Source organism: Mustela putorius, unplaced genomic scaffold (assembly GCF_011764305.1).
Source record: "Mustela putorius furo isolate JIRA1106 unplaced genomic scaffold, ASM1176430v1.1 tig00000083_pilon_pilon_pilon, whole genome shotgun sequence".
NCBI lineage: Eukaryota > Metazoa > Chordata > Mammalia > Carnivora > Mustelidae > Mustela > Mustela putorius.
This window is the reverse complement of record NW_025421273.1, coordinates 14,296,364-14,321,564: the sequence shown is the minus strand read 5'-3', so window position 1 is coordinate 14,321,564 and position 25,201 is coordinate 14,296,364. Positions and strand designations below refer to the sequence as shown.

General features: G+C 50.6%; 1 protein-coding gene across 7 annotated transcripts in view; it reads left to right on the top strand.

Moving 5' to 3' along the window:
- TBC1D14 (TBC1 domain family member 14) overlaps positions 1–25,201 on the top strand; it is a 102,548-nt gene that overhangs the window by 54,985 nt on the left and 22,362 nt on the right. For 5 of the 7 annotated variants that reach the window (XR_006605340.1, XM_004772205.3, XM_004772204.3 and 2 more), the window contains 5 exons: positions 16,334–16,452; positions 18,210–18,292; positions 19,517–19,634; positions 21,571–21,677; positions 24,908–24,988. Coding sequence is in view for 6 of the 7 variants with exons in the window: in XM_004772205.3 (XP_004772262.1) it covers positions 16,334–16,452; positions 18,210–18,292; positions 19,517–19,634; positions 21,571–21,677; positions 24,908–24,988 (508 nt within the window). In the remaining variant the exon portion in view is untranslated. Of the gene's footprint in view, positions 1–9,715; positions 9,817–12,552; positions 12,558–16,331; positions 16,453–18,209; positions 18,293–19,516; positions 19,635–21,570; positions 21,678–24,907; positions 24,989–25,201 lie in introns of those variants that run through there. The other 2 variants (XM_045075367.1, XM_045075360.1) reach the window with 2 other exon arrangements.

Here is a 25,201-nt window from a genome sequence, read left to right as displayed (position 1 = left end):
ATGACCTGAATCACCCTCTAATTATTAAAGAAATGGAAATCTCCAAGCCCAGGGAGTGTCCTTGGTGAGTTCTGCCAGTATTTAAGGAAAAATAACACCAGTTTTAGAGGTGAGCCCAGCTCCTGACACATTTTACGAGGCCTCTATTACCCTGATACCAAAGGAGACAAGTGCAGTACAGAAAAATCTGATTGCAGACCTGTCTCCCTTATGAAGATGCATGTAATCCCCAATAGAATATTGGCAAGTTGAGGAGCGCCTGGGTGGCTCAGTGGGTTAAAGCCTCTGCTTTCAGCTCAGATCATGATCCCAGGGTGCTGGGATCAAGTCCCACATTGGGCTCTCTGCTCGGCAGGGAGCCTGCTTCCTCCTCTCTCTCTCTCTCTGCCTGCCTCTCTGCCTACTTGTGATCTCTGTCTGTCAAATAAAGAAATAAAATATTAAAAAAAAAAAGAATATTGGCAAGTTGAATCCATTAATACTTAAAAAAAAAAAAGAAGGTCATACCCCACAACTAAGTGGCATTTTTTTTTTAAAGATTTTATTTATTTATTTGACAGAGAGAAATCACAAGTAGATAGAGAGGCAGGCAGATAGAGAGAGGGAGGGAGGCAGGCTCCCTGCTGAGCAGAGAGCCCGATGCGGGACTCGATCTCAGGACCCCAAGATCATGACCTGAGCCGAAGGCAGCGGCTTAACCCGCTGAGCCACCCAGGCGCCCCAACTAAGTGGCATTTTTGCCGGGAATGCAAGACTGGTTTAGCATTTGAAGATCAGTTGGTGTAGTCCACCATATTGACAATCTTGGGTGAGCCTCAGGGGTTTTATCTGAGTGTGGGAACCTAGTTTCAAAAGTTGACAGGCTATACATGTGACCATACATGTGACACACTGGAAATGACAGCTGTAGTTCCAGGGGTGCAAGGAGCAGGGAGGAGGTCTTGGGGCTGGTAGAATTTCTCCGCATCTTGATTGTGATGGTGATGGCTGGACGAAAGATGTAGAACTTTCTGTTCTGCGGTGGCGGTAGCTGTTAGAAGTCATAGAACTATGTACATCAAAAATATTTTAATTTGAAAAAATAACGAATAATGAATGAATCCATCAGGGCACCTTTGACCCACGTTTCCATTTCTAGGGATTCATCCTAGAGATGAATCAGTATATAAGTAATCAGTATGTAAGCAAAATGATGGTTGCTAAGGGTATTGATTCCAGCACCAAAGGTTGGAAGCAAGCTCAATGCCTGGCAGTAGGGAATTGGTTAAATCCCTAAGTGGAATAAAGTGCAGATCCTAAAAAGTGAATCAAATAACCATTCTTTGAGTGTGCTCTGTACATATAAAGATACTTGCATATCTTTATAGATGCAGTGACTCTGTCTGGAAGGACGCTTACACAGCTGATGGTGATCGAATTGCTTTGGAGAGGGGAATGCACTGGATATGTGGGAGATAGGGAAGAGGGTGACCTGCTTTCTCTGTATATCCTTTCGTATCTTTTAAATTTTGTTCTGTGTGCATGTCCACTCTAAAAAATATATTTTTTAAGATTTTATTTATTGGGGTGTCTGGGTGGCTCGGTGGGTTAAAGCCTCTGCCTTCAGCTCAGATCATGGTCCCAGGGTCCTGGGATCAAGCCCCACATCGTGCTCTCTGCTCCATGGGGAGCCTGCTTACCCCTCTCTCTCTGTCTGCTTGTGATCTCTGTCTGTCAAATAAACAAATAAAATCTTTTAAAAAAAAGAAAAAGATTTTATTTATTTATTTAAGAGAGAGAGAAGAAGAGAGATAGAGGGCGAGCACAGGCAGGGAGAGGGGCAGAAGCAGAGGGAGAAGCAGGCTCCTTGCTGAGCAGGGAGCCTGATGCAGGACTCGATCCCAGGACCCCAGGGATCATGACCCAAGCTGAAGGCAGATGCTTAACAGACTGAGCCCCCCAGCCATCCCAGTCTAAGAAATATATTTTTTTTAAAGAAGTCTTTTTTTTTTTTTAAGATTTTTTTAGTTATTTATTTAACAGAGATTACAAGTAGGCAGAGAGGCAGACACAGAGAGAGGGAGGAAGCAGGCTCCCCGCCAAGCAGAGAGCTCGATGCAGGCCTCGTTCCCAGGACCCTTGGGTCATGACCTGAGCCAAAGGCAGAGGCTTTAACCCACTGAGCCACCCAGGTGCCCCTAAGAAATATATATTTTTTAATGTGTGTAAGGGGCATCTGGCTGGCTCTTTTTGGTAGAACATACAACTCTTGATCTTGAGGCTGTCTGTTCGAGCCCTACATTTAATTCTTAATTTTAAGAATTAAAAAAATCTGTTTTAAAAAAAGAAACTGTTAAAACAATATAAAAAGAGGCACCTAGGGGCTCAGTTGGTTAGGCAACTGCCTTAGGCTCGAGTTTTGATTCCGGGGTCCTGGGGTCAATCCTCTTATTGGGCTCCCTGCTCAGTGGGGAGCCTGTTTCTTCCTCTCCCTCCACTGCTCTGCCTGCTTGTGCTCTTGTGCTCTGTCAAATAAATAAATAAAATCTTTAAAAAAACAAACAAACAAAAAAACCAAACCAAAACAAAAAATGCGTGCAGAGTGAGAGAGGAAAAATTTGAGGAGTTTTGGGCCCAGGATAGCAAGATGAAGCCAGAGGTGAATGGGTGTCCCCAAACACAACCCATGTCCCTCCAGAAGGATGGTACAGATCAGACATTGAGCTGCCCAGTGGCCAGAGCAGAGAGGGCTACGTTCAACAGCTGTGGCGGTCCCTTATTGGAAGCTGAACCTGTTCTGGAAGTTCGGGCTTGTCAAGGTGCTAGGCAGCATGTGTTTGTGTGCAATAGAGACCTTTCAGTGGAGTCTTAGGAGGTGATCACACAAAATTTCCAGTCCTGCTTAATTTGGGTTTTTGGAGAAGGAGCAGGTTAATTATTTATCAGACTTGTACATGAGACCTTTCTGGAGGAGACGGGACAGCAGTGATGGGAAGTTTCTGTAGGGAAAATGACAAGGTCATTGAATTTGACCTCTGTGTTTATTCTTTGGATAGATTGTCTCCCACTGTTGCTATAACTTCTGAGAAGTTATAGCTCTTGTACTGAGAAGTATAGCTCTTGTACTTCTTGTGCCTTTCAGGGATATAAACTCTGAAATTCCAGTGCATAGTACCTCTTACTATTGCTTATTTTTCTCGATGTGGAAGTGATAAATTCCCCATCTGTCTGCCCATGTGGCTCCCAGGAAGAGAGAGGGATTTGGGAACAGAAGCCCACATATTAGTTCCCGCAGATCTTCCTGGGGGCCTCTGACAGGGCAGGGGTGAGAGATCTGCAGTTTGGGAAGGCAGGGGGACCATGAGAGGATTCTGACTGGGATCAGGGGACTCCAAGTCTTGTCTTGGTTCTGTCATCCACAGTCAGTTGTGTGGCCCTGGGCCAGCGACTTTATCTTCCCGAACTACAGTTCCCACTCTCCAAAGGTCCCATGCACCTTGCCCGTGCTTGGAGGGTCAAGTAGGCTGAAAGCACTCCCAGGGCAGCGGCTGGCGTCCAGTGGGAGCTCAGTAAAGGTCAGTGGCTCCTCCTGTTCCAGTCTAAACCTCATGGCTACACCTTCGCTGTTGTGGGTGGGTAAATTAAAAAAAGACCAAAACACATCAAAACCAAAAACCAAACCAGCTTTGCTGCAGGAATGTTCAGTGTAGTTTGGAAATTGCAATTGGCAAATCAGCCTTGGATTCCATCTGAAATGGCTTAAAAAATGTTTTGTTTCAAATTCAAAATAATTTATGAAAAAAGACACAAATGATCGATGTAGGTAGGGTAAAACAGGAACGCCCTCTTTACCCCAAGACTTCTGAGCCCCTCCTGGTGGGAGTCTCTGACAGGTTAGTGCCCCCCCCCCACTGCTTGCATACACATTTCGACCACATAAATACACTCGTCGTGGAATCGTAGGCCATGTGAGCTGTACACACTCTCTTTGGCATGCGCATGCTAGGTATTGGGAAAACTGGAACAAAGAAACGGCTCAAAGCTACAGTAGGCTTGTGCTGAGCCGGAGAGCACCATTCATGTTCTGCAGTCAAATGCTCTACCCCTGAGCTATAACCCCAACCACTCACATTCTGAAGCCGGTTTCCCACTGACCTTGGGCTCTGGCAATGGCGTCTGCATTCTGGTGGCCCATCCTGTCACTAGAACCAGAAAGATGCATTTCATGGTAGCAGCAGAATGGAGGCAGCTTCCTAGGAAGACCCAGAGAGATGGCCATTGGGAGCTTTCAAATGCTTTTGCCCTTGTCTGGGCAGTTTAATGTGTTGACATGGAAAGAGTGACAGCCGAAGAACACCGCTCTTCCATTGATCAAATTGGCAGTGGAAAACTGAGATTCTCAGGTATTTTATAGTCTCTCAAATACAGCAGCGGGAAGACACTTCCAGTGAGCGAGGGTCCTAGGGCTGGCTGGCTTGTCTTGCATGTCCAGCCTGGAGTGCAGGGCCCAATGCCCACCAGGCGGCCGAGGAGACCTGATCAGCCGGCTAGGCGTGGAAAATTTTCCCTTCTCCCCTTCTAGGTTCCATTGCCCGTTCTGTAATGAAACACAAGACAGATTAACAGGGAAAAAACTAATTTTTTATGTATGGGAGACTTGGGTTTGGACTTGGGGTAGTAGATTAGTGAAGATGTAATAAGATTTTTTGACGCAGCCTTTTTGGCCTTGAGTTCTCAGTCTCTGGTGACAGGATTCCTCTGTCCCTCCTGATGCAGGAAGGGTACCTCTCGGACAGGAAACTTATTCCTGCTTTCAGGGGGACAGAGGAAGGTCAGAGTGTCCTTGCACTCACTGTTTCTCAAGAGACTTTAACTTGGAATAGTGTGCCAAAGTGGCATGTTTGCAGTGTTATATTCTGTGCTCCTTCATAGGCGACTATGTAGGACTCTGAGAAACCTCAGATTGGTGGAGAGTGAGGCATTTTCCACACCTCTCTGTGACTTGTCTAACTTGAACTCAGAGTGTTACTTTTAAAAAACCGCTTGTCGGCGTGGAAGCACTTTGGATGCGGCCTTTGCATTGTAGACGGTAGTGGAAACTACCCATGGTGATTCCGGAAGTAATAGGCAAGTGCCCTGTTTGTTCCTTGGTCTCATGGCTGAGTCTAATCGTTAATGTGGCTGTGGGCACATGAAGGTAGCGCCAGTGTAGGACACTGAAATCTTAGTTCAAGGGCAGTCCCCCAGAGAATTCGGCTCTGGAGTTGGACAGCCCGGGTTCAGATTGGACCTTGCCACCTCCCATCTGCTGCTTTTCCGAGGAGGCCACTCAGAGCCTCAGGTGCCGTGTTTGGGGACAAAGAGGTGGGGGAGGGGACACTGGCATTGCCTGTGTTAGTGTCCTGGGGCCACTGTGACAGTGCCACAGACTTGGGGGCTGAAAACAGCCCACATTTATTCTCCTACAGTTTTGGAGGTCAGAAGTCTGAAATGTGTCTTCCAGGCCAAAATCAAGGTGTTGGCCAGGCTGGTCTTTCTAGAGGCTCTAGGAGGGAGTCCCTTCTTTCCCTTCCAGCTTCTGGAGGCTGCTGGCATTCCTTGGCATGTGGCTACCTCACTCCAACCTCTGATCCTCTTGTCTCCCTTTTTTCCGTAGTCATACCCACCTCTGCCTCCCCCTTTTAAGGATACCTGTGGTTATTTTGGGTCCCTGCAGATAATCCAGGATAATCTCCCCCATCTCAGGGTCCATAACCTTAATCACATCTGCAAAGACCCTTCTCCCATAGAAGGTCACATTCACAGGTGCTGGGGATTCCAATATGGTTTTAAGTGGGAGCCATGGCTCAGCCTAACACAGTCTCTACCTCATGGGATCATTAGAACTGAGACTCACTGGGTCTCAGCCCAGTGCTCCCTCCTAGATAGTGTTCCGAGAGGTCTTCCCTGCCCTTCCTGTCTGGATGACCTTTCTGGCCCCCATCAGTCACCACAGTCACAGACTTCGCTGTTTCCCATCTTAAGTTCTTGCTCGGTTGTTTCTTTACGGCCTGCCTCTCAACCCCTGCTAGACTACAAGCTCACGAAAGCAAGGTCTAGAACTTGTTTGCTCAACCATTCTTTATCTCCAGGGTCTGGAACTGCGCCAAGGTTTAGTGGGTAGTTAATACATATTTGTTAAGTGGATGAATGAGTGTCAAAATTCAAAACATACCACTTTGTGGGCGTTTTTCTTCTTATTTTTATGACAACATAGGCATTTTCCTGTATCCTTAGATAGTCTTTTATTTTTTACTAAGTAGTGGCCTTCTGTGTAACATGATTTACTTAACCAAATCCCTAGGACTGAAAGTTGTTTCTTCGGTAATCTTTTGATCCCTGTGAGATCCAGGGGCTGGTTTCTAAAGTGTATGCCGCCCTGGGTGTCATAGGAGGCGTGGAGAGCTGAGAACCCATTCGTCTGTGGGAAGGGAGCCTGGCAGTGTTAGCCCTCTCTGGCTCTGGGAACTCCTTCCAGAAAGCCCGCAGTTAGCCCGCAGGCCAGTCAGCTGCCTCCGGGGGCTCTGGAAATCTGGGAGGTGTCTTGGGCACGTCTGTGGTTTAGCAGTCGTCTGCTTGCTGGTCTGGGATGATATGAAGGCAGGGACTGTGCTCATCTGTGTTCGTCTGTGTTCCTGGGGCCAATCACCAGAAGTGCGTGGATGGAGGGATGGAAGGGAAGGAGGGGAAATGCCTGCCACTCTTCTCAGAGGTTTTATGGTTCCCTGAGGGAAACACCTCTTTTTTTTTTTCCCCCAAAGATTTTATTTATTCACTTGAGAGAGAGAGAGGGAGCATAAGCAGGGGGAGATGCAGGCAGAGGGAGAGGGAGAAGCAGGATCCCTACTGAGCTGGGACCCTGATGCGGGGCTCAATCCCAGGATCTGGGATCATGACCTGAGCCAAAGGCAGATGCTTAACCCATGGAGCCCCCCAGGCACCCCGAGGGAAATGCATTTTAAATAAACATGTAATTACAAGTGTGATCAGTGCGGTGAGCAATGGGAGCTGATGCTGGGAGAGAATGATGGGCCTTGTTCTGGTCCCGGAGGGCAGGGCAGGGGGTGCATTTCTGCTGTTTGCGACAAGATCTGAAGGACGGTCACCAGACATTGCATAGTCCCTTTCACTTGTGAAGAAAAACTGTAAACCTACAGAAGGGTTCCAGGAATGATTCAGTAAGCACCATATATAGTCCGCTGAGACGGAACAGTCACTGACATTAGGATATTCATATTATCGTGCCTCTATTTTTTTTTTTTTCATGGAACCATTTGAAAGTAAGTTGCAGGTATTGTGACATCTTACCCCTCAATATGCCAGCATACAGGTCTACAGAGTGGAAGCTGTCCTACGGTCAGCATGAGGCTATTGCCACACCTAGGGGGATGGTCAGTAATTCTGTGTGACTGTGACCAAGTTCACGACCAAACCACATTCTGCTTTTCCCCAGTTGCACCACACTGTTCTTATGAACCGGCATCCAGTCAGGCTTGTGTATTGCCCTTAGCTTTTTTGTCTCTTTATTCTCTTGGTATAAAACAGTTATTCTGCCGTTTTCTCGTGACATTTACCTTTTCTTTTTCCCCCTTTCCTCCTCCCTCCCTCCCTCCTTTCCCTCCTGCCTTCCCTCTTTTTCTTTTTTTCATTCATTCATTCATTCATGACCGTAGGTCAAAAATTCATTTAAAACATGGAGAAGTTGAGTGAGATGGTAAAATTGATGACAAGGGCATTTGAAGAACTAGGCATTTATTGGCATAAAAACAAAAAAAAGGAATTAGAACAAGATTGTTAGGTTGGATTTAAACCTACAGCCTGGTGGGAACAAGAAAATATAACCTCTGGAGTTGTTCTTTCTACTGGACATCAGTCTACAAGTTAGTGTTGTCTGTCACATTTTCTGGACTCTAATAAAGTAATAAATAGCATGGGCACACCCTCCTGGAGGACTGAATAAACTGGCTGATGTGTTAAAAGTGCCCAGGGATGAAGTGAAAGGACACCCCACCCTCCAATGCTTTTGTCTTCCAAATTTCGAGTAATTTCTAAGGCTTTCCTTAATCCTTCTTCCAGAATCAAACTCTCTCTCTTGATCTTCCTGTTACTTTTTGAAACAGCTTTATTGAAGTATAATTACTATACAATTTCTCATCCATGTTCAGTGATTTTTAGGAAATTAATGTAGCTGTGCAGCTATCAGTGCACTCCAGTATTAGGATGTTTTCCTCATTCCAGAAAGTTCCCTCAGGCCTGTTGGCAGTTCCCTCTTCACGCTCCAGGCAAACAGTAATTTGCTTTCTCTCTAGAGATTTGCCCTTTATTTATTTATTTATTTATAAAGACCTTATTTATTCATTTGACAGACAGAGATCACAAGCTGGCAGAGAGGCAGGCAGAGAGAGGAAGGAAAGCAGGCCCCTGCCAAGCAGAGAGCCCGAAGCGGGGCTCGATCCCAGGATCCTGAGACGACGACCTGAGCCAAAGGCAGAGGAGGCTCTAACCCACTGAGCCACCCAGGTGCCCCTAGAGATTTGCCTTTTAAAGAAACTTTATAGAAACGGAATCTTGTAGATGACCTTAGGTCATGTTTTGGGGTTCGCCTGTCCAGAGCCCGTGTGCACCGAGCCTTCCTGCCCATCCCATGTCTTCAGTTAATGTGAGTTCATGTTGTGAGTATTTGCATCAGGTCTCTTTGTGGAGGGACGTTTTGTTTCTCTTGGGCAGGTTCCCAGGGGTGTGGTCGGTGTACTGGCCCCTGAGGGATGCCAGACTGTCCTCCAAAATGACTGCATCTGCCAATGACCTGTGGCAATTCCCGTGTCTGCGCGTGCTCCCTGTTACTCCTCCATCTTCTTGAGTACAGCTGGGTGGAAATCCTAGGCTTCTTCCCAGTGAAGAAGTTTCTGGTGGCAATTTGGGAATGCTGGTCTCCAGCAAGTCAGCTGGGGAAGCCTCCTTGTCCTAGTCCGGAGACTTGTGCATTTCCATCCCCGGGGAGTCTTGGCATTGGCCAAGACCCAGTCTGTCCACCCCTGGACGTTGGACCCATGGTCTGCTGGGAAGGAATTTTGCCCCTGCACCGATTTTAAAGATTCCTGTAAGCTGGGGTATGGTTTGTAGTGGGATGCTCCCATCTGAGATGCACTGTGCGGCAGGCTTCGGTGAGTGCCACTGAAGGACAGGGCAGTGGTGTTGCCGGCACGGATCCTAACGCCCCTCCCAGCTTCCCCTCTCGGCAGCAGTCGTTCGTCAGGTTCCCATCGGGATGGGCTTCGCTGTGCACCCTGACGTTGGACTGGACGCACCTTCCTGCGGAAGAAAGATGAGCAACCGTGTGCTCTCAGCCCGCTATGCAGAGCGGAGGCGCGCGGACATGTTCTGCAGCTCCGTTCGGTGACACACGTTTCTCATTCCAGGACGCGCTAGGGAGCGGAGCTCCGCGTGCTCGGGGTCTCGCCGCTGCTTATGAGGAGCGCGCGTTTCCTAGTGCGGTGCGGCTCTGCTGAGGGTGCGGGCCGTGGTCCCGGCGGGCGGGGGGCGGACCCCGGGGAGGTGGAGGGAGCTGGGAGCCCCGCCCCTCCCCGCCCATAGCCCCTGCCCACCGCCCGCGAGCCAGGCCTGACGCGCCGACGCGGAGCGCACGATCCCATCGGCGGCGCGGCATCTGCGTGCCACTGAGCGGCCTGCCGCCCCCGCCCGCGCGCGCGCCGAGCCGCCGCCCGAGGTCCCCGGAGCCGGAGCCCGCCCGGGCATGGAGCCGCCGGCCGCGCGCCCCTGAGCCCCGCGGCGTTCATGGTGAGTGCGGCCGGCCCGCCCACCGGCCGGGCGCCTAGCGTGGGTGCACCCCGGTGCGTGTGCATGTGTGTGTGTTGCACACCACTGCCCAACGAGCTGAGGCTTGCACGCGGCCGTCGTGTTCCCCGCGAGCCTCCCCGCAGGCTTTGTGTGTGCGGCTCCGCGAGATTTTCCCTCCGGGGTCGGCCTCGGCGGAGGCAGTGAGAGATTTTCCCCCGGGGGTTGGACTCGGCAGAGGCAGTGAGAGATTTTCCCCCGGGGGTTGGCATCGGCGGAGGCAGTGAGAGGCCGAAGGGTGAGCCGCCGCATCCTGATTGTTGTCGCCCCGCGGGGCACTGCAGCATGTTCTCCGATCCGGGCCAGGCCCGGCCCCCTCTCACCGGCCAGGGGGCCTTGCCCGGGGTGCTGGGGGAAGCCTTCGTGCGGGGGGCGGGCGGGGGCAGCCTGCGCCCTGTTGGATCAGACAGCAGCAGCCGCCAGGCTTGCTGGAAGCCCCGGTTCGTATTTAAGACATTGCACTACCCAGGCCGCCTATTAACTCGGTGTTCTGCGTGTTTTGTAAGGAGCACGGTCTTGAACAGAGGTTCCCCACAGTTGCTTTCCCAAATGCCATTTCCGGTGAGGAGGGGGATGCTCTCTGGGAACCTCGCTGCCAGAGAGCAGCCCCGGAGGCCCTCAGGGGGTCTCCTTGCTGTGAGGTCAGGCGGGTGGTCACCAGGACAGCCTCCCGGAAGGCTGAGCCCTTGGGAGACCTGGACAGGCCACTAAACGTCCCAACAGACCAGAGCCTCTCTCCCTGCCCCTGCTCCCAGAACTGTGTGTCACCGATGGCAAGGTGTGAAGCCAGCTGTGGCTTTCCAGGCTCTTGCTTGCTCTGCGTTTCCCCACGGCCCTGCTGGGGAAATACTGAGAAGGGTGATTTTGTAGTACCCGGCAATGGAAAGAATTCCTGGCCATTTTCTGGGCACCTGCGGTGGCTGTCCTCTGATAATCCATTCTCAGGGGAAGGGCGAAGGAATGTGCTCAAGGTCATACTGCTGGTGGTGGTCATTGAGGAGGTTGAGATTGAAACCTAGGCTGCTGGCCCCCTGGTGCTTCCCCTGCAGGCTGCCTGGGCTCTTGGCCCATAAAGGTGTGGCCACTGTGGTGCGGTGAACCGTGGGTCTTGTGGGGATCACGCGAGATGACCCGCCTTGCTTTGTTGCCGAGGTCCCTGCAGCACTAGCTCTCTTGTGGGAAGAGGCTAATCTTGCCACGGTGTAAATTGAGTCAGGGATTGGAGCACAGGTCTTGTCTGACAGCTGTGCTCTTTTCAGCCTGGGGGCCTCCCCTCCTGCCATCCTGCCTGGAATGCTTTCATCATTCCAGAAGCTTGATCTTTTCTTCCTCCTCTCAATTGTTTGTCCTGCTGTCTTTTGTTTTTCCTTTTTAATGGCAAGTTAAACGTATCTGAGGAGTCTGTCACCCTAATCCTCGCCCTCAGTGCTCTCCCGATCACACAATCACATGGGGGCTGTGGCTCCTGTGGCGGGTCGCATCAGACGGGCTCCTCTCACAGTTGACTTTACAGGTCGCCCCAAGTCCAGCTCCTCTCTCGAGGCTCATCCCTCCGGCTCCAGGGAGCTTGCTCTTGGCACTTGGACTCAGCACCATTCCCCATGTAATGCACTGGTCCTGACCCGCGGACAAGCCTGCTCCTGTGTGTCCCTTGGCTGCGGCTGGTGCCGGCAGGATGCCTCTCCAGCGTCCAGCCCCAATCTGCCCAGTCCTGTGTTCTCTTGGGAGGCACCCTCAATGAGATGCTGTCCTGGATTCCCGCCGCTGTAGACACCCAGTCCTCCAGCCTTGCTCTCTTACGGCAGTTTTCCTGATCTGCTCTCCTCGGCTCTGCGGCTTACTGCGCCACCCAGACCCCTTCAGGGCTGAGGTCTAGGTCTCCTTCAGGGCTGGCCCCGTGTGGTCCCTTTGCAGATGAGGGCCCTTTCCATTTTCCTCCTGCCTGCTAAAGCTGTTTGGCTGTTGGCCCCTGCATGGAGTTGGGACCCTGCTCCACTGTCCTGGCTTTTTACCCTGACCCTTTGCTGGGTTATCAGACCACACCCACAGCTCTGCCCCTGGTTTGTTTGTTGCTGCTCTTGGTCTGGTCTTCCCAGCAGGATGTGGGGTAGTAAACTCCTCAGGGCAGGGGCTGGGACCTCCCATGCTGACTAATGAGTGGCCTGTAAACCTTTTTGACAACCCCCTACACCCCCATCCCCCGTGCCTTACACAATTTAAGTTGAGACTCTGGACGGAGATAAAACTAGGTATAGAACTGAAAAATCTGTCCTTATTATGTGGACTCTGCTTTTTTTTTTTTTTTTCTCTTATCGTTTGATTTTAAAGAAAATGTTACCATGACCACTTAAACTGATTTATCCCTGGAACTTTGAAGAGCCCCGTTCTCTGTTTCCTCTGGGGCTGGGCAGTGTTGGGCAGGGTGATCTGTACTGAGCACCCTGCGGGCTAATCAAAACTTGATCCCATAGGGGTCCCAACAAGAGAAGAAACTTTGTGAGGAGAGACTGGCCTAAGGCTGGGCCTGGCCCCTAGAAGGGGCTCACGCTCTAGTAGCTTTGGAGCGGGCGTCACCTCCCCTCCTCCTGGGAGCCTTTCTGGAGATGAGGAGCCTTGGAGTGAATAGTTGTCTTTTTTTTTTTTCCTGGTTAAACAATGATTTTATTGCTGAGTGCTTAGACAAATTTATGCAATCAGGGCAAACAGAGGCTGTGGGTGATTCGGATTTCCAACTGAGGGGAGGGGACAAGACTTCCCTGGTCTTAGGAATATGGAGCCAACTGGTAAACCCAGCTCTGGGTCAGAGTGGGCCAGAATTCGGCATCCTTATCTTTTCTGTTCCCAGGATGCTTTCAGACAGCCACAGCTTTCTCAGTTAAATGGTTGGGATCCTCAGGAAGATCAGGAGCAAGTCCTTTGGACTTTAGACTTCTCCAGGTTTTATGTGTCTGTCACAGAATCCACTTGGGCAAGGTCACATGAGCCTCTTGGGACCACCCCAGTTCCTGAGGGAGTCAGGCCCTTCTTGGCCATTGTGTACATCTGTCCCTCTGTACCCTCAGCCAGGTGGGGACACCAGGCAGTGAGGCAGGGTGGGTAGGGATGGGCCCTTCTCAGGAGCAGGTGTGTGGCCCGTGGTGGTGACCGTCAGGCAGCAGAAAAGGGCAGTCAGTCCTTTCTGGTTTCTAAAGTCAGTTTGTCGCATTGGGAAAATGAGCTAATTGTTGACACCTCCGTGTGAGGCTCTGGAAGAACTAGGTGTGGAGCGAGACCTGTGACCATTTCCAACGTTCCAACGACATTCACACCAGCAGTGCTTTTTGGAGTTCTGGAAAGGCTTTCCCTGCAATTTCAAGTATGGGTAGGACAAGCCACCTCTCTCTTTTTTTTTTAATCATGCAGTGCTTTATGTGGTTAAAACAGAAGTATTTGCCCTACCTCTGCCCTTAATTCAGTATTACAGGTTTCTGTCATGGTTGAAAGCTTTTCTTAGAATGTGAATGACCGAATTACTTCTGCATTGTGTCTATGAGTGGCTCTCAGGTATTCTAGAGTCCTGGGAAGTGTGGCTGCTTGCGTGTCTCCTGTCCCCAGGTCCCCCGCTCCCCAGCAGGCTGGTCACTGACAGCTGGGCCTGCACCTTCCATCTGCGACGTGGGGACAGAGGCGGCTCCTGGCTCAGAGGGCTGGTGGGAAGGCGAAGTCACGCTGACGTGTGTGTCAGGTTCTCGCAAAGCTCTCGGCTCCTTCGCGGTGCGGTGGTGCGTGTTGTTGTGACAAGAGTTTCTGAGCACTAACTGAAGGGATCTGATATTTTTTCCTTGCAAATCAAGGCATTTGGTTACTTTTACTCCTTTCTGTATTTGTGCTGTTTGCAGACTTTGCAGGGCTCCGTGATTGTTTGGCCCTAGGGCTGGTGGCCTGCTTGCTTTCTCTTTTTTTCTGTTTTTCTTTTTCTTTTTTTATACGCTTGTTTCAGGCTTAGGGGTACGGCATTCAGCAGCCAGGACTACCCTTTATTGAGAACTTTCTGTGCACAAAGCTTCTCCCTGTTCCTTAGATAGCCCTCTCTGGTTTGTACGGCTGGACGTGTGGACATGAAGCTCAGGGATTCCAAGTAAGGGCTTTGCTGGAGGCCGCAGCTGGTTCTCGGTGGATCTGAATTTGTTCCCACCCCCATCTGGCTCCAGTGGCTGCACTTAACCCATGTAGAACTGGGCCTTTTCTCTCTAAAACTGCATACCTGTTTGAGTGTAATCACAAAGAGGTTGGGCTGGTGCAGAGTGGCAGAATGGCCAACGCCAGCCCCTTGCTGGCTGTGTACTTGGGGGGTAAGGCACTTCACTCTGAGCCTCAATTACCCTGTCTGTAGAATGGGGTGAGACTGCCACAGAGCTAGAATGAGACTGTGTGTGTAAAGCACACAAAAGCAAATGGAAATGGGTGTCCGTGTTCTGGGACATTTAACTTGGGGTTGCCATCTTTCGCCTCCGTGGTCAGCAGGTGAGTAGCACCTTACGGGGCATTCAGGACTAACTCTTGTTAAAATCCAGCATGTCTCAGAATCTTTCTTAACACACAGCTTTGGGTAGATTGTCTCTAAAATTCAAGACTCTGACATCCTGGTGCTAGATGTGAAGCTTCCAGTGGCTCAGTGGCTGTGTGAGTGCCTGAAAACGTGTGTGCTCAGATGTTGACTCCATGAAGGAGGGAGTCTGTTTTCTCAGTTTGGGGTAGGTAGGAGTCATTTTGGTGTTTTAGTGGGACCATTTCAGGGTAGACGGTGACAGCATGTAATCTTGCACACCCAGATGCACAGAAACTGCCCCACCCACCTGCTTCTTCGGGTGCCCCATCTTGCTGCCTGTGTGTTTTGAGGAAACAAATGCGCCTTTCTACTTTTTAGAGGCTTCTATAGGCTCTTTTGGCTGAGGGAATAATTGCTGGCCAAATAATGTTACTAGTAACAGCCCCTTGGCAGCTAGTGTCGATTTAATTCCTTTAGCAATTAATGGCTTTCTGCTCATGATATTTCTTCTGTTGTTATCTGGAATGGTTATTTAAATCGTGGGTTAACTGCTCATTCGTTTTCCTGTCTTGGCAGTTAGATGGTCTTCCCTCGAGCAGGAGGGTCCCAAGAGCCTTCTCTGTAACATAGGCAATAAGAAAGTATTGTTTTGTTTTTCTCTTTGGCAGAGGGCTAAGGGCGTGCACATATGTGTGCGTGCGCACACGTGCACACACACGCACACGTGCACACACATGCACAGGCACACAACGCACACGCTGTTCCAGAAGCCAGACTCTTTGGTTCCAACTTACTTGACTCCCGGAACTCCACTGGTTGGGCATTGGGAATGTGGGTCACCAGGTGTGACCAAGCCTTTGGCTATAGTTCATGGGACAAATCAGTGACCCAGTGCTAGTGAGTCTGCTTGTAGCACCAGTATTTACGTAACCACTTGCAGTGACGGCTTCATACAAAGATGTTAAAGAATTTTTTTTTTTTATGCTCCCGCTCTTAAGAAAATGGAACCGCATTTGCAACATCGTGGATGGGCCTGGAGTGTGTTATGCTGAGTGAAAGAAATCAGACTGAGAAAGACAAATACCATCTGATCTCATTGAGATGTGGAATGTAAAAACCAAAACAAATGAATAAACAAAAAGCAGAAGCAGACCCATAAGTACAGAGAACACACTGATGCTTGCCAGGGGGGCGTGGGGGCGGAGGGACTGAGTGGGAGACACATGCTCCCAGTTAGGACACGAGTAAATCATGGGAACAAAAGACCCAGCACAGGGAACATCGTGATGTTGTCATAGCGTTCATGGTGAGACGTGGCAACCACACTGGCTGAATCACTATGTTGTGCACCTGACACTAAGGTAACATTGAGTCAGCTGTTCTTAAAAAATAGATCTACGAAAAGAAACACTTCTAATCATTTTCTGCAAAAAACGTTTAACCTTTTCCTCATGTTGGAAACTGTTGGAAGGGCTAACGAAAACGTATAAAATGCCATGAGATAAAAGGAAAGGGGTTTGAAATTTGGGTTGGAAGCGTGTAGGGGATGAAGCCAGGGGTCAGACGAATGCTATGGCTCTGAGTTTCCCAGTGGCCACTGCAATAACCAGTAGAAGTTGGCATCATCCAGAAGCCAGAAGACAGCTCTTATCCCGGAGAAGCATAGAGCCTAGGGGGGCTGCTGGGATGGTGGACCTCAGTGACCCCCCCCCATGCCTCCAGCAGCAGGGGCAGCTGCAGTCCTCACTTCAGATCTATATGACCGACCCCTCCAGTTGGCAGTGTTTCCTTTCAAAAAGGAAATATTTTCAATATGCTACCCTCAAAATGGCTTAAAGGACCTCATTACAAAACAGCTCTCTTGTGCTTGGAGGGACTTCATAATATCAGAACTGGCTAGGCCTAGAGTTACCCATTGTTTCTTTGTCCCAGGAATATGAAGACAAGGCTGGACGACCTAGCAAGCCACCCTCTCCAAAGCAGAATGTGAGGAAGAATCTTGATTTTGAGCCACTGTCCACTACCGCTCTCATCCTGGAAGACAGACCAGCGTGAGTCTACAAAAGATTCTTAGAATCCCTAGAATGTTTGTTTTAGTAGATAAGCACAATTTGTTGATCACATTGTGTTAGAATAAGAGCTCAGGTCACTTGAGGGAAGAAGCGTAACCCCTGGTACATATTAAAATCCTCAGTTCCTCATTATTCCCTATGTTAACGTGTGTTCTATGATAATAATAATAACCAGTTTGCAAAACTGTCCTTTAACACAGAAGTTTTGACCAAGGTTTTCCATTCAGATGGTTTTTCATTGTAATTTAGCATTTAGAAATACTTCAGTAGCCACTGTAGATTATGGGCTGACTCGTAATGGCAAGAAACACAGAGAAGTGTCCTGCAAAGGGGGGGTGTTGCGGGGACACCCCAGCATGGTGGGTCAGCTCCTGGCCTGGCCTGCTGGCTTCTTGGAGGTCTGCTGTACACGGACCCACCTTTGGTGTCCCAGGGCCTCCAGTGTCTGTTGACAGATGAGATGGGCTTTGATGACTGGTTTACAGATCACGTTTGAAGGCATCAGTGAGGTAAAGGGACTGCTGCATTGTCCCAGGCCACAGCCAGTCTCTTTTTAAGTTCTGAGCTTCTGTGAACATTGTGTTTGAATAGGACGATCCCACAGCTTTGGAAAGAGGGTGAAAGAGAGCTTGTTAAGACAGTGGTCTCTTAGGTCCCTGCCCACCCTGAAATCTGCAGAAGTGGGTCATAGTCTTTTTTGGGGGGAGTAAGTTTTTATTTTTCTATTTATTTACTTATTTAGAGAGCGCGCACATGTGTGAGTGGGGGGGAGAGAGGGAGAGAAAGAATCCCAAGCAGACTCCATGCCAAGAGCAGTGCCCGCTGTGAGGTTCAATCTCATGACCCCAAGATCTCGTCCTTAAGCCGAAATCAAGAGTCGGACGCCCAACTAACTGAGCCACCCAGAAATGAGTCTTGTAACATTAACTCTTGGGCTTTGGGCCTGGTGAACGTGTGGTGGATGGGGAGAGAGTCCCTGCAATGCCGGGTTAGAAGGATGGAGAGGGACCCGGGAAGAGCCCATTCGGGAACACCCTCCCAGCACTCTCAGAAACAGGGCCTGTGGGAGAAGGTGCCATGGCTTTTGGCAGAAAAGCGGGCAGTCATTCGGAATATGCCAGAAAGCAGGCTGTGCTGTGTGGGGAGCATACCAGCCTGACCTTGCTGCCCCAGCTGTCAAGTGCCTGCAGATTGACTTTCTGAAGTAGCCCATGCGTTTGAGGTTTTCACTCAGGATTTGAAGTTGCACACCCCATTTATATGCTCAGAACTGTGACACACATTTTATGTAAAAGAACACAGATGAGCCAGTAGCTAATAGAAAGCTTGCACCCTGGAGGAACTGGTCGGAGAGCGGATTTCTCCGTATGTGCGACACCTGTCCTTGGGGTCCCTGCTTCTCAGAAAGTGTGACAACTGTCTGGGTGCCATGCTCAGCTCGCAGTTGTTCTGGAGACTGGGGTGAAAAATACCAGAAGATCAAGTGTTTATGGGCAGCTGTTCCTTTCCTTCTACTAACTTTGTACATCAGATTTTTGAAAATACTGAGCTTGTTTTACTTCTGTAATTAAATCTTTTTAGTTTAAGAAATTGCTATGTCTTGGGTCATCTTAACAAATGTAGTTTTTTGGTCTTTTGAGTTTTTCATTTTTTTTAGTAAGTAATTCTCAAATTTTGTTTTTCAAAGACTTTTATTTGATGTTTGTAATAGTAGAAATCCTTTGTTTTTTGTCAAGAAATCTCCCAGCGAAGCCAGCTGAAGAAGCCCAGAAACACAGGCAGCAGTACGAGGAAATGGTGGTTCAGGCCAAGAAACGAGGTAACGGCTCTCACACGTGTTGCTGCTTATGTCAGACACCACAAGATTGCGTGTCTTTCCGGAGATTTTTTTTTTACCTCCTGGCGCCCTAGATCCTGAACTTTGGTGAATGCCTAAATATTTTGAAATTTTTGTTTTTTATCAAAAGCATGTTTCCACTATCCATTCCCAGTAACTTTCTCCAAGGAGGTAATACCATGAATTTACATGAGAAAAGAGACCCTTTAGGACAGAAGTGCTAGGCTGGGGAAAGCTTCAGTCCGAGGTGATGAGGTGATGAGCAAACTTCCTCCCCTCTCTGGCCTCCACTTTCCTCATTTACAAGACGATGTCATTGGATTTGATGAAATCCTGTGCAGCATTTAAAAACCCTAAGACGCCAGCATGTTTAAAAAAGTATACATAATAAACACAGTGTGGCCCACCCCACAGTATTAATTCAGCATAAACTGGAAGGATGTTCTGCCACCTGCTAGAGCATGGACAGACCTGGAGGGCTCAGCGACGTAAGCTACTCACTAAAGTACGCGTATTGTAAGATTTTGCTGACCTGAAGCCCCAGAGCAGTGAGAATCATAGAACTGGAGAGTAGAGTGGTGGTGAGCTTCTGTCAGGGAAGATGAGAAAGTTCTGGAGTGGCGGGTGGCGCACAACCATGTGAATGTACCCCATGCTGCAGTTGTACGTGCAGAATGGCTAAGATGCTGCATGTTGTTTTAGTAAAAGAAATAGCGTGATAAACTGCGAAATAGCTCAGTAGAAGAAATAGCAAAAAGCACGTGTAGTTTAAGATGCGTGAGATTTCTCCAAGTTGCTCCTCCCACGCTATGACTTGTGCCCGAGCTGTGAGAGGTGAGGCTAGAGGCTCAGTGGGGAAGGGGACTGGGCAGGGGGCCCGGGGGCGCCTGGTGGTCGGCAGTGTTCCAGGTTGGCTGGGCAGGGAGTTTTTTGGGTTTCTCTCCTGAGGTGGCTGAACCCTGTTCTCACTCACATGCCCTTCTGTCTGCGCGTTCTTCTTAAAAAGCTTAGCGAGAGGTGGATAAGGCCTAAGTGTCCCACACCCTGAGAGGCCCAGAACGGTAGTTGGGAGGGTGGCATCACGGCCCACTTTGGTGGCGTCTTCTGGGTGTTTCACAGCATGACTCTGAGCCAGGTCACCCTGTGTGCAAGCGGCAGGTGTCAGTTAACCGATGCTCTATCCTCGTTTGCCGTCGCCGTTTGCAGAGCTGAAGGAGGCCCAGCGGAGGAGAAGGCAGCTGGAGGAGAGGTGCCGCCTGGAGGAGAGCATCGGCAACGCCGTCCTCACCTGGAACAACGAGATTTTGCCTAACTGGGAAACAATGTAAGCTGTTGTGTGGCGGGTACTGCTAGATGGCTTAGCAGTTCCCTCTAGAACCTGCCGTTAGCGGCGGTGTGAACTGGAGCTCCCGTCACAGCCTTCGGTGAATTTACCCTTCACGTTTTTGTGGTGTGGGGTCTCCCTCCCCACCTCAGTTCACCCCTGCCGTTCCCTGCTGGGACACTGGGACAGCCCTCATCCGACCCCCAGGTTGTCTTTGCTTCGTATCCAGAGGAACCTTCTAAAGCCCAGGTCTGTGTCATCCCCCGCCCTTTAGTGTAGAATGTCCATGACTTCCTGCTGCTCTGTATACAGTGTGAGTTCCTTTGCTTACCTGGTGGGAACTTTTGTGAGATAACACTTCCCATCTAGGCTCACCTTCTAGCTCTCCTGCCTTGATGACCCCTCTCTTTAGGCAGCTGCAGGACCTTTACATGTTCCATGCCCTCTGCTTAGAGTGCCCTTGTCCTGTAATACCTCCTCCAGCTAACTCTTTGTTCTTTAAAGCTCGTACTTCCTTGGGGAAGACATTCCTGCCCAGGGGACTGTGGCTGACCCCTGGGTACACTGCACCCATCTGCTCCAGCATCTGATGTCTTCTGTCTGAGGCTGGGGATGGGGTCTTTGATGACATTTCCCAGTGGCCAGTACCCAGCAGAGCCTGACACCTGCTGTCATCCTAACACCCATTTACAACAAGAGATCTGTCCTTGCACATTCAGAATGGGGAGGGGCAGTGTGCAGACAGCAGTCCCTAGGGCCACGTGCAGAGGCGAGTGGCTTCTTCTGGGTCTTGGTCCGTTAGCGGGCGCCACCGGGGAGCTTGGATGGGAGTTTCCCTGTAGGCTTGTCCCTTTCCACCTAAAGCAGATGTCAGGATGTTGGGGACTTGCTTCTGGCACTTTCCTCGCTCTGGTGTTCCTAGCTCTTGTTACAGGGGTCAGACGGCCCTGTTGAGGCTCTCTGACGGGAAAACAAGCTATTCCTGAAGCCCACTTTTCTAGGTGTCTTTAATATGCTGGACATTCTCAGGAAATATTTTCTCTCAAAGGGGACCCAGGAAAAGAATGGGGGTGCTCAGAACCCCTGGGCTGTCTCCCTGTGTGGCTACAAAATGCCTCCTGCCCCTCCACTCCTGGTGCCTCCTGCCCTGCCCGATCCTTGGTGTGAGCTAGATGTGGGCACTTACACAGCAGCCCGTGTTCAGGGCTCCAGCTGGGTGCCCCAGTGCTCTGTCCCACTTGACCTTCACAACGCCTCCCGGGGGAGGGTCTCAGCAGCTGCAGGGCAGAAGGGAGAAGGAATCTGCTCTGGGTTCCACAGGTAAGGGCAGAATCAGTCGCAGCAGCCCCTGCTGTTCCCTCCCGCCCCCCCACGCCCCCCTCTCCCCCCGGCACTGTGCCGAGAAGCCCCAGCTGAGCCCCGTCCCCTTTACATTAGCCCCAGCTGGCGGCAGTCCCCGCTGTGGGCCATGCATGTGCCTCGTGGCCCTCAGGCCTCCGCGGCTCCACTGCTGGTGGGGCTTACTTCCCAGTGACCAGCCTGCGTGCGGGGTGTGGTGGCCAGCTGCTGGGCTCTCGGGGCTCCCTGCACTGTGCCCAGCTGTCTGCAGTTCCTGCAGCGGCCCAGGCTGTTTCTCATTCCCTGCCTTCTGCTCAGAAAGCCCTTCCCTTTACCTGCTTAAACTGGGGCTGGTCACATAGGATTCAGCTCCAGAACAGCGCCCTCCCTGCTCACACGGGGCCCTTGGTGTCCCTGTCACAACCGTTGTCGTTGATCTCCTGGCCTCTGGAGCATGGGACCGCGGCTCCCTGAGGGTGGGGACTGTACGTGCAAAACTCTGTCCCCTGATTTTCTGGTCTGGGGCTAGGTGCACGGGTGGTCGGATGTTTCTTCACTGAGAAAAAACTCATAAATCCATGCTTCTGTTTTTGTGCAGGTGGTGCTCTAGGAAAGTTCGAGATCTCTGGTGGCAGGGGATCCCTCCCAGTGTGAGAGGCAAAGTCTGGAGCTTAGCCATTGGCAACGAGTTAAACATCACCCATGGTGAGTAGCTTGCCTGATCCCAGGCTTGGAGAATGGATCCTTTCCCCCCTGCCACCTTCCAGCCCCAGTCCTCTGGCTTCCCCCGTACCCTCTGCCCCGTGAGGAAGAGAGGCAGCTGCTGCCCTGAAGTCGTGTCTTTGAGAGGCCTGGTAACTGGGTCCTCCAGGAGGGAGAGACAGCAGGGCAGCCAGGGTCACTCCTCCCTGCTTCTGTTACCCGGGAGTTCTGAGCAGATGCCTGCCTTCCTCCTGATACCTGTCCTCTTCCCGGAACAGACAAGGGGGCACAGAGAGTTTGCAGAGCAGTGGTGGGCTGGGTCATGTCAGTATCTTTCCTCCAGGTGCTGTGGAAATCCAGCTTGGTGGGGACGTGGGAGTGGAAGAGAGGCGGGTGTTCTTTCTGGAGGCCTTGTGGTTGGGGTGCAGTGGGGTTTTTGGCAGCATTTTGTTCCAGGCGGCTGATCTGTAAGCACCGTAGAAGGACAGCTCCCATGCCAGGCGGGGTCCCTGAGTCCTGGTAGCTGCCATCCAGGGGGAGGTGGAGATGTGTAGGTATTCCTCTTTCTTTGGGCTCTTTGTCTCCCCGGATGCCTCGTGCGGCATGCAGGTGGTCGTACCCTAGCAGCTGTGCACCCTGGACTGGCTTCCCACTCTGCGCCCCGCAGCCCACGAGGCTGTGTGCCCAGAGGGAGCTAGACACCAGGAGCTGAGACACTTCTCTGCCTGCCCGCAGTCTCGGCTGCCGAGACAGGAGCCTCTTCCTTCCGCCCTTCGTGCTCCTGCTGTGGGTGGTGGCAGTTTTCGCCCCACGGAAGGCATTCAAGTGGAAAACTGATTTGTATCTTCTCTTTGTAGGTAGGGTTCGTGTTTTTATTACTGTTACTTTTTTTTTTTTTCCTTAATCTTACAAGACTTTGACCTTACCCCACAATGGTGGCCTTGTCCAGGCAGCGTTCTCTGTCTTGATTAAGATCAGCTGGTTGTGTGGATGGTTCCTGGTTTCTGTTTCTAGTGACTGCCTCCAAGCTCCATTTTAATTTCTTTACCTTAGAGGATTATATGTAACATTTAACTTTTGAAATCGTTTGTACAAGTTTGGAGAAATCACCGAGCATTTACCCCAGTCCTTGTTCTTAAAAATGTTCTAAACTCTAGCAGCAGCCAAGCAACAGCTGAGCTGGGTACTGGGTGTGTCTCTGTGGTTCTCACTGGTGCCTGCGTTGATTTTAGGAGAATTAGAATCTTCTGTGGACTATGTCAGAGTAGATGGGGCTCAGCAGCCCCGATTACATATCTTGAAAGTTTGTCTCGATGCGGATATCGGTTCATTTTATTTACGTCGCATCGTTCTTGTATGATTGGCTACCTGGAGTCCGTTTCCTCCACGAAAGCACGTGCCCTGTAGGCTGCGTTCCCAGCTGTCACGCTCTCCGCTCCGTCACTGGGCCCGGCCTAGCCCTCTGCATGTGGCAGGCTCTCAGGAAGTATCCATGGGGTGCATGCCTGTGCCACCTTCTTGGGTTCTCCTTAATCTCAGTTTTACTGAATATTTAAGCCAACATAAGAATGTGAGGCTGGGCATCACGTTCTGTTGCTTACTTAGATGTCTTCTCTAACATCAACAGCCCTTCTGAGAAGGTTCAGGACTGCCCCACACCCTAGCGCAGGCTGGAGTCAGGATTCTCTGCTACCCTTGGCTGGGTCGGAAGCCTGTGTTCCATCTTGGGAACCCCTGGAGATTAGCTCTTGAAGGTTATGCTTGTAAGATTGGAAACTTCTAGAAAGTCGGTGTAGTACGTTACTGAGCCTTTGCTCTCAGGGAAGTCAGCCTTGGGCTTTGTACCCAGGTCTGAGAGGAAGGTGTGTTTGCTGCCCCCTCATCACAGCAGACACCACAGTAAAGGACAGAGACACCTGTGGGACTTGACGCTTCAACTCGTTTTTGTCTGAGGCTGCTGGCTTCTGTGCTTGAACCATCTCATACCTCTTCTGGCCAGTGGTTCCCAGTGTTTGGGGGCCAGGTGGTGGTTTCCATCCATCTCCAAGCCAAGCCCACCTCCTGGAACGTTGAGAGTGGGCAGAGGTTCCCCAGACCTTTTTGTTCAGGGATAATAGTATGAAGTTACATTTCACAGTTGTACCCTCTTCTGCCCCGGCCGACCTGCGTGTTGTGACTCAGATCTTTAACAAGGCTGGAAAAAGTAATTAATCAAGATTTCCCTTGTTGGATCACAGTACGGTTCCTACAACTTGGCTTATGTTTTAATAAAATAGCGTGAACTCTCTGGAAGGCAGGGTGCTCTGTTGTATATTCCAGAAGTAATGGTGGGAAAAATAAAGTGACAGAAATTCTCTGGGTAGCTGCAGTTAAAGTCTTTGTCATCCATCAGTGCTCATAGCGACGCCGATGTGGATGAGGGACCCAGGGCTGGGGTGAACGGCCAGGGGGCTGGGGAGGTCTCCGTGGGTAGAGCCCTCATGGGGTTCCTTCAGGAGTGAGGCGTGGACATACCCACACAGGGCTGGCTATGACAGCAGAATTTGTGAGCATGAGCTCTTACTTCACTGTTCTAAGCTCCTCAAAGAGAAGACTTACTGAAAAAGAAAGTTGTAGGGGTGGGGGAAGTTGGGAGCCATCCTTCTGGGGGCTCCTCCCGGGAATTGGCGGCCAGCAAGAGCCCCAGTGTTGTGAAGCCTCTGCCCACTGTGCTTGGCCCCCTCCCTGTGTCTGGCAGTGAGCTGAGGGAGGCTGGGCCCCCGTGCTAGCGGCCACCTCCTGTCTTTCTCTGGAGCCACATGGGTCTCTGCTGGGCTCTGCTTCCCTCCATCGTCCATCGTCTGGTGTTCATTGATTGTGTTGCTCTCTGTTGTCCCCGTGCCGATCGACCTCGCTGCGTAGGCGAGGGAGAAACCTTTACATCTCACCCCGCCCAGGGGCTCACAGTCTAGTGAGGCAGTAAGCTCAGACACGAGTCAGAACAGAAGTGTGGTAGGGGCGTGTTGTGTTGTTGAAGCTTGCACTCAGCATCGTGCTAATACTTTGTGACTTCTTCCTTAGTATGTGCTGACGTCCTCAGAAGCCGTGTTGGGGACTTACTCACGTGGCCTTCTGAGTATGCAGTTTGAGACCAACCTGTAACCATTGGAACAAGTTGGTCATTTGCTTGCCCGGGCTTTGGGGACACAGACTCCTACATGCCTGTGGTACTCACCCTGAGGCTTCTCTTTCAGAGCTCTTCGACATCTGTCTTGCCCGAGCCAAGGAGAGGTGGCGGTCCTTCAGCACAGGAGGCTCTGAGGCAGAGAACGAAGGTACATACCATGCTCAACCTGGGAGGCTACGTGGGTCTGTCGTGTGTCACTGTTTATGACACAGCCAACTTTCTGGCACTGAAATAGTGGTTGGTGCACATTTATAAAAAGGTTCATGGGAAAAGGGATTTATTTTCTTTTTTAAAAAGATTTTATTTATTATTTGACAGAGAGAGAGAACATGAGCAGAGGAGCATCAGGCAGAGGGAAAGG